At 35.9% G+C, this 9,224-nt stretch overlaps 2 protein-coding genes across 2 annotated transcripts; one reads left to right on the top strand and one right to left on the bottom strand.

The window, feature by feature from the left end:
• The first annotated feature begins 345 nt into the window (after window positions 1–345).
• Window positions 346–3,101, top strand: LOC143586375 (exocyst complex component EXO70A1-like). Its single transcript, XM_077067938.1, has 2 exons — window positions 346–1,166; window positions 1,739–3,101. The coding sequence occupies exons 1-2, from the start codon at window positions 537–539 to the stop codon at window positions 3,005–3,007; spliced, it is 1,899 nt and encodes a 632-aa protein (XP_076924053.1). The 5' UTR covers window positions 346–536; the 3' UTR covers window positions 3,008–3,101.
• A 135-nt stretch (window positions 3,102–3,236) lies between these two features.
• LOC143586965 (uncharacterized) lies at window positions 3,237–8,115 on the bottom strand. The gene is made up of 12 exons (XM_077068388.1): window positions 7,672–8,115; window positions 6,437–6,592; window positions 6,067–6,279; window positions 5,884–5,973; window positions 5,168–5,437; window positions 4,995–5,082; window positions 4,759–4,836; window positions 4,573–4,673; window positions 4,310–4,480; window positions 4,091–4,165; window positions 3,658–3,765; window positions 3,237–3,575 (listed from the first exon to the last, which is right to left on the bottom strand). The coding sequence occupies exons 1-12, from the start codon at window positions 8,113–8,115 to the stop codon at window positions 3,237–3,239; spliced, it is 2,133 nt and encodes a 710-aa protein (XP_076924503.1).
• Between the last annotated feature and the right edge of the window lie 1,109 nt (window positions 8,116–9,224).

Below are 9,224 nucleotides of genomic sequence, written 5' to 3'. Positions count from 1 at the left end.
TGTCTAACTAACTTCGAGCTACAAACTCAATGAAATATCCCACATTTACAACATCTTTGTAACTTTTTTAACAAGCCTGAATCGAATAAACCGAATACCTAAAAACTTGTACCCATAACACTTTTTTTAATTTATTTAGAACGACTTTCTTTGTGTGTTTAGGCCACCACACTCTCCAAATTATTGAGTTTCGTTGCCCCACTTTCGCTAGACTACGTTGTTTTAACCGGGCTCACGCTGGCTTCAGAGTTTGATTTAAACGTTCCCCAGGAAACCATACCAACGGCTGCCACTTAACAGTTATTGTAACACCGCATAAATAGAACTCTCTGACGTAACACACGGTTAAACGAAAAACTGAATATACTCAGGTTCCGCCCAATTAAATATTACATTTTCCTAAGTTGATATTAATTAAAACACATATAAAAAAACACATCTCAACTTATTAATTTCAGAACCATTTGTATTTTATTCGAAACCCTCTATCACCTTCTTCTTCACCTCCAACCCATAATTACAAAACCACCCTCATCATGTCCTCACCGGCAAATGACGTCACCACCGCCGAACAAATCATCCTCCGGTGGGACTCCACCGCCTCAGAAGACACCAAAACCCAAATGATATTCGAAGGCAATCGCCAAGAGATTAACAATTACTTAACAGCCGTTGATCAAATACAAACTTTAATAAACTCATCACTCTCAGATGACAAGTCAACGAAAGTCAACAGTGTCATCCAGATCGCTATGGCTCGGTTAGAAGACGAGTTTCGTAATATTCTTATTACGAATTCGAGTCCGATCGAGACTGAACCGGGTTTTGAACCGGTTTTGACGCCGAGAACCACTCCGAGATCAAGCAGTTTTAATAATAATAATAATAATAATAATAATAATAATAATAATAATAATAATCATAAAAGTAGTGAGTCACCGGAGAATAATGAGAGCTGTGGGAATGGGAATAATGGTAATGAGTCGATTTCGAGGATTAGTTCGGCTTCGTTTACGGATCGGAATGAACGGAGTGTGACGTTTGCGAGCTGTAGATCTATGAATAGTATTCGGGAACAGGATCTGTTACCGCCCGAAAGGATATTGGATCTGCGCTCTATCGCGCAACGCATGATTGCCGCTGGGTATTTCCGCGAGTGCGTTCAGGTAAGGGTGGTTTTTAGGTTTCAAAGTTTTAAATCTAAACTCGAAAGTTAGAAAGTCGAAACCAAATCTATCTTAATTATTTTGGGTTCGGGTTTCGAGTTTACTAGGTAACAAAAAGTTAAAAAAAAGCCTACGATAGCATATATTTTTTACTTGTAACGTAAATAAATAAATAATAAAATATACTAAAAAGTAAAAATTAAACAAGCTAACAAAGTCTAACCTTAATAATAATAATAATATAATAATAATAAAAAAGAAAAATACCAACAAAATTGTTTTCAATAATCTAGTGATTAGGGTATGTGATTATGGTTGTTTTTAGTCATAAATTGAAAATATTAATAAACAATAAAAAGTTGATCTATAATAGTTGGAATGGGAATTGGTGATATGGGTTTGCGGCTAAGGGCTAAGGCTTAACATGTTATACTTAAAAATATATCTGGTTTTAAAACTGAAAGTTAATTCGGGTTGACCCGAAACTGATAATTAAAACCCAAGAATTACTTGGTTCGGGTTCGGGTTTTTCATTTCGGGTAAAAGTGACGGCCTATGTTCTGTTCTTTCAGGTGTACGGAAGCGTACGGAAGTCTGTAGTCGACGGAAGCTTTAAAAAGCTCGGAGTCGAGAAACTAAGCATCGGAGATATCCAAAGACTCGAATGGGAGGCGATGAACACGAAAATCGGCAGGTGGACACGAGCTGCAAAAGTGTGTATCAGAGTGTTGTTCGCTAGTGAAAAGAAGCTATGCAAGCAGATCTTCGAAGATCTCGGAACATTAGCAGCTGACGATGCGTGTTTCATCGAAACAGTTAAATCTCCCGCGAATCAGCTCTTCAATTTCGTCGAAGCGATTAGCATTAGCCGTAGATCGCCCGAGAAACTGTTTAAAATATTAGATCTTCACGATTCGTTACTCGAGTTGTTACCCGACATTGATGATGTGTTTGATTCAAAACCTGCGGAGTCTATCCGAATTCAAGCGCCCGAGATACTCTCTAGACTAGCCGAGGCTGCTAGAGGAATGTTGTCGGAGTTTGAAAACGCAGTCCTTCGTGAACCGTCTAAGGTTCCTGTTGCAGGAGGTACTATTCATCCGTTAACTAGATATGTTATGAATTATATAAGCTTGATTTCGGATTATAAGCAGACGCTAGGGGAGATATTAATATCGAAACCTACAACTGGATCTAGACACTGTGATATAACCGCTCCGGAAATGGACTTCACGGAGCACGAAGAGCAGTCGCCGTTAGCTCTCCATCTGATCTGGATCATAACAATACTACAGTTCAATTTAGAAAACAAGTCAAAGCACTACAAAGACAATTCGCTCGCGCAGTTGTTTATTATGAATAATGTGCATTACGTTGTCCAGAAAATCAAAGGATCGTTAGAGTTACGAGAAATGATCGGTGATCAGTTTTTAAGAACTCTCACGAGAATATTCCGGCAAGCCGCCACGAATCACCAACGCGCGACGTGGATTGGAGTGTTACATTGTTTGAGAGACCAAGGGCTGCATTCGACTGGGAGCTTTTCGTCTGGTGTTTCGAAGAGTGCGTTAAGAGAAAGGTTTAAGTCGTTTAACGCTATATTTGATGAAGTGCATCGGACGCAAGCGTTATGGTTAGTACCTGACGAACAGCTTCGCGAGGAGTTAAGGATTTCGATACTGGAGAAACTAATACCGGCTTACCGATCGTTTCTTGGGAGATTCAGGAATCATATATCGGAGAATTATATAAAATACTCTGTTGAAGATCTTGAGAATGGTGTGTTGGATTTGTTTGAAGGTTATGCGGTTTCTCAGCACTCGAGAAGAAGATCACAGTGAGAGGTTCATCAGGTTTTACTGTAGGATACAATTCTTTGATTATTTTTCCTGTTGTTTGTTCATCTATTTATTAAGATTATCCTGTTAATCAATATGCATACTCGTTATAACTCACGTAACATTAACCGGTTTCCCTCAACTTTATAATGTTACTTCTTGCATAATTGTTATACATATATGATATATGATCATTTATTCCTTTATGATAAATATGTATAGGTTTTACTTTTTAGCATATAGTTTCTACTAAATTGATGCACGAATCACACAAGTCGCAACAACAATCTAGAAACTCTAGACAAGCGAGTGCAGTGCAAAGTTTCGTGACAGCAAGGGCACATTGGTCATTTTTTAGTCGAGACCAAGTCTGCATCAAGCACCTCCAACAGACCCAACTTTCCATGAATCCATAACACGATGATGCAGCCTTAATCACCATTTTTACAGCTTCGTTAAACTTCACGTCTTCAATTCCTGGAGGTAGGTTTTCGGCTGTGGCCTTTAAGTTTCCGTATCCAATACATATATTCCTTAAGTTTATCTTCTGGTTTGTCGGTTTTGAATGTTTCTGCGAAAGTGCTTACAGATATTGATTAAACATCACATCTTTGACTTATAATTTGATAATGTGTCGGTAGATGAATACATACCTCATTTAGTAGAAGTGAACTTAAGTTCGGATTTACTTTGTTGTTCTGAACTAGAATCATACGCGTGTACTCAGAAGGTATTCCTCTTTGTAAGCTCATTTTGGCAACCTAACATGTGGGTTGGCAAGTCAGGTAACATATCAAAACATATAACTTATTTATAGGTCAAACGGGCCAGGTCATAATGTTATATAGAGCCAATCTGTCATAACATATTTTTTTTGTCAGTTTTTATATTTTATAAATATTAGTGTATCTAGTATATGATTATAAAAACTATATTACTCGTATTAAATAATAAGATTATTTCTTTTTAAGTGACTTTGAGCCAATGTAATCCGTATGACTCATTTGACCCGTTATCAATTAAAACGAGTTGAAACGGTCAAATCTTGGTCTAGTGTAAATAGAGATCAAGAAAGAATAATGAAACCTTGTCTTCCATATGTGTGTTTTGTTCCAACCATGCATGTGCAGTGAGTATATCCACCTCTATCCTAGCACATACCTGCATATGGAAACAAAATATGACATAAACAAATAATTAAACACATTATTGAACTTTATGTCAATTAGGATTAAAATGCAAAATATTTCAAAAGATGGATTAAAAAGCATAAATTGGAGATTAGAATACTGTTAAACTTTTTACCTTTTCCAAGTGTATGTCTGTTATGTTTCTCACTTTAACATCAATCACACAAGTACTTAGATCGGCCCGTAAACCTCTAGCTTTCACAAATTCAGGGAATTTTCCTTGGTATCGACCCGTTACAATTAACGGGCTTTCAGATAGCAAATCTGGAATACGAGACGTGTACAACTGCAAGAAATAAACAGAAATAACCTATGAAAATTAGCTAAGTTTTACTAAGACGTAAAAGCCCGAATTTAAGTAAATAATTACAAATGCACCTCATATGATTCAAGATTTTGCAATGCATCAAGGGTTACATTTGCAAGCATAGGAGACATAGCATTATCTAGCAGTCGTTCCATACGATCACCAATCGAATCTGTCACCAACAATATTTGTTAATCGGATTAAGATTGATGGGATTAACATAGTACTGAAACTTCGGTTAGTTGTTGAAAACCGACCTGCATCATGTGCAGCATCATAGTATCCCTTTCCAAGACGCGCAAGCGTTTGTAGGAAATAATGATTACAGTATGAACCTGCGAATGAAAAACTCGCTTTCAAAACAAAGTGAATATATGCAAATGTTTGCAAAGAATATTAACTAGAAGGATTTACAAAACCCGACCTATGCCAAACGTGTAAAATCGGGGAGAATTCACGCCTTCGTCCACGAGGCTACGTTTGATCATATTACAAATATCTCTTTCGTCTTCAACCGAGCCATCAGTAACGAGAAAGATGAGAGGAATTGACTCCTCGGTCTTACCAACCATGTCAAGTGCCTGAATATTAATCAAGTTTTGCAGTTTTATAATTTATAACAACATTTAAAATTAATTGGGTGAGTTCTGTTTGTAACCTTAGTACCTGTTTTAATGGGCACATAAGGTTTGTACCTCCCTCGGCAACCAAGTTTTCCCACATCCATTCGGTTGCATTTGTGATTGTTTCTTCGGTTGCCAACTCTAATGAAGATGAAAATGATTGAATATCTTCATTAAACGCGATGATATTAAACGAATCTCCATGGTTAAGCTTCGAGAGGGAGGCTGTTATCGCATATTTTGATTGCTCGAGAGGGGTATCACGCATGCTCCGACTTACATCCAGTAAAAATATCAATTCCTTTCTGAAAACCTGAGTTGATAAAAAACAACAATACGATAATATCGATCGCAAATCTAGGTTACCAGAATCTTTATCAATTAATATTGTTCTAAACTTCATAACTGACCTTGTTATCGTTGTTAGTCGCGGGAAAAAGGTAAAAGCAAAACATGTCTCTCTGATCAAAATCATATAGAGTTGGACTTTGCAGGAGCAGACCACCTATGATCTCATTCGAGCATACCTCCAAAGACGTAATCAAACTCGTTATATTTATTAAATGTCGCAATTTTGACTTATTTACTTATTTATAGGTCGATTTTGGTTATGTTTTTAATCTTAAATGGTTTACATGGGACAAATAATAACTTAGCTAAAATGAACGGGTTTAATGAGTCGATTTTTGTTGTATTTTTTTAAAAATGTTGGCGGGCTCATATAAGAAAAAGACATACGATATCCAAGGTACGTCTTACCGAATAAGCAAAATAGAAGTCTTGAGTGGACCATTTCATAACTTCAGCCTCATATAAGAAGCTTGCTTCTCCAGCTTGTTGTTGCACCTCCTTTCAAATGATAATGAAAAATGTTTAAGATTATGAGAAAAAAAAATATATTTTTTTATTTTTTAAATTATCTAAACTTAAATAAGGAGATACCTTAAATGGGTGACTAGCAAATCTACATGTAATCATAGTCTCAGTACCAGAGTTTACATTAAGTGACACTTTTTCTATTTTAGGAGTTGTTTTATCCAAAGGTAAAACATATGAAGGGAAAGTGAATGGCACATTGAGGCATAATTCATCACCTTGATACAACAGTTTTTGTGACCATCTAACTTTAACATGGATAATGGATCCACCATCAACCTGAAGAAGCAAGTAATAAAAGAGTTATAACTTATAAATATTACAGTAATTGTCACAAGCTTATTTGAAAAATGTTCCCAGTTATAAACGTGTAAAACATTTTTTACACGTTTATAAGTGTGAACAAAGCAATGCAACGTTGCTTAGGTGAATTAACCTGGGGAATTTTTAGGGTGTATGTGTTGCGCTTCATCATGAACCCGTCTTTTGCCTTGGCTACTCGATCTGAATCTTTTTCATTGTTAGGCGGCATAACTAATTTGGTAATATATGATCTTTTGGCGGTCTGAACATCAACGTCTAGTAGTAGACCCTGTTAGCCAAACCATAATTAATATTTTTATCAGTGTTTAATTAGCAAACTTTTATACTTTAGGACACAAGAAATAGCTTCAAATAGTATACATGCTTATTCAATATATAACCGGTTGTAAACACATAATCCATAGATATTTAATATATAACCAACTGTAAAAATTGGATATGCACCCATATATGTTAAAAATTGGATATGCACCCATATATGTTATTTTTAATATGACATGTAAGATAGTTTTTTCACCGTCTTTCTTTCTCTCAGTTGCATATAATTATTTTTTATGCACTACTAACTGTATATGCAACTCACATAGCTATATACTTAATTGATTATACATTGATCTAACATGTTTCACGTAGACATGTAGTGGCGCACAATTGACACGCGGCATTAATATAGAAAAAGTGTTTTTTACTTACAGTAAACTACGGTTTTCGTACATGTAGTTTGTCTAGATTTGCGTTTTTAGTCTAATAGTTTTAAATTTTTGATTTTCATCCATGTGGTTTCCATTTACTTGCAATTAACCCGAATTCACTAACTCCGTTAAGTTTGGTCGTTAAACCCATCAGCGTGTCTCTCACGTGAGGGGCAGTTTTGTCATTTTCTCCCAAAATAAACCTTAAACCTAATTCGCAAGGCCCCTCACGTGAGGGGCTGGGTTGTATTTCAGGAGAAAAAGGACAATATTGCCCCTCGCGTGAGGGACACGTTGATGAGTTTAACGACCTAACTTAATGAGGTTAGTGAATTGGGGTTTAATTGCAAGTAAAATGAAACCACATGGACGAAAATCGCAAATTTAAAACTATTGGACTAGAATCAAAAATTTGGACAAACAACATGGACGAAAACCGCAGTTTACTCTTTTACTTATATCTAAAAATCACATGGTAAATTTAAAAAAAAATATGAACTTTAGAAAAATTATTTATGTTAATAAAAATTAAATTAATGAAAACGAAGAAAAATAGTGGCACGCCTTGTCCTGGGGTTGTTGGTCCAGTGATAGAGAGGTAACGCTTCTTATAACACGTAAATGTCCAGGTTCAAGTCTTAGGAAAAATAACTACCTGCTCGCCCATGGGAATCGCGACACGACAATCACAACACTTACTCGCAGTCACGCAATGCACACGCCACGCACCCGTAACCATAACAAAGGCAGTATCCAAACAACAGTCCACGTTCATGGAAACCTCATGCATATGAAGAGGAATCAACACGGGCGGATTACAACGCCCGTACACGTGCGGCTGGTAGCTCCTTATATCCGGATTATCGACAATATCCGGATCACTTATCATTGCATATACCATAGGTGCCGTTGGGTGGTGCTTATCTGGCATTATTCGGAATGATGAGGTGGATGATAGTTGTGATTGTAACGTTGGACATTTGGACATTGATGGTACTGGCTTTGGAGGTCGTGTTGGAGGACCGTGTTTTCCGTAGTATATACGTTGGGATAGTTTAAGTCCTATGTTAACTGACTTTGAGAACTCGTTGGTGGTCATTTGTAATTGTGTTGTTACGACTTATGAGTGTGAGTTTGTGACTTGTGTTTACTTATTTGCTTGTTGGATAGGACCACCAAATGAATTTATATACTTTTTGAAGTTGGGTTGGTATAATATCGGGTGTGTAATAACTAAACCGTTAATTGAAAACAAACTGAAATTAACCGAAAATCGAATTAGCTGAAAATTGGTTACGGTTTTTGGTGTACACTTGGTTAACTGAATTAACCGAAACCGAAGAAAGCGAACGGATATTAACCGAAAAGCGTTTATGGATTTTTTTTGTGTACCCTCGGTTAACAGAGTCAATCAAAGGCGAACTGAAATTTACCAAAAAATTCCGAATTAACCGAAAAGCGTTTTTTTTTTGTGTACCATCGGCTAATCGAAACCAAACCGAAAAGTGAAATGAAAGTAACTAAAAACTGAATTAATTGAAAATCGGTTACAATTTTTTGTGTACCCTTAGGTAACCTAATTAACCGAACCCGAACCAAACTATTAATATTTTCATATATTTCTAGTTTTTATTTTTTTGTGTACACTTAGTTTTGTGAATAACCTTTTATTTGTGTATAACACTTTGTTACATAAAATATTCAATTAATTTTTCATTGTACTTGAAACAACTTTCATGAATCACGTACCTTTTGTCGTGACCATTGCTAACAGGTATGTCGATTGAGTTCAAATCAAATAATTATCATGTATGTCATGTAATATTTGTCAATAAGATAAAAAGTATTCCTATTTAGCACTAGAGACATCTATACGCAAATTTTTTTTTTTTTTTGAACAGCAAAATTTCATAAAGCACCGACCAGCCAGAAGCTAAACGAGCAAGAAAAAAAACTACATGAAAAGCATGAGATTTTTCATCTACTCTGTACAAGAAACATTACACCTATTGTTTTTACTCGAGAACCAATTTGATGAGTTCACTTACAACATTATTATCACAATGTTAAATGACTAACGGTACTTAAAAACTATATATTTTCATGACACATGACAGAAAATGATGGACTTGCATTTGTTTAGTTGTTCGTTTGTGTTTCCTTGCCATATTCAAAAACTTTAAAGTTGAGTTTTTGAGGTTTAAAGAG

Source organism: Bidens hawaiensis, unplaced genomic scaffold (assembly GCF_021521415.1).
Source record: "Bidens hawaiensis isolate Kalapana, Puna unplaced genomic scaffold, B.hawaiensis_p1.1 tig00001575_1, whole genome shotgun sequence".
In the NCBI taxonomy this organism is placed as follows: domain Eukaryota; kingdom Viridiplantae; phylum Streptophyta; class Magnoliopsida; order Asterales; family Asteraceae; genus Bidens; species Bidens hawaiensis.
Note: the sequence above shows the minus strand (reverse complement) of the source record. Positions and strands in the feature narration are given on the sequence as shown.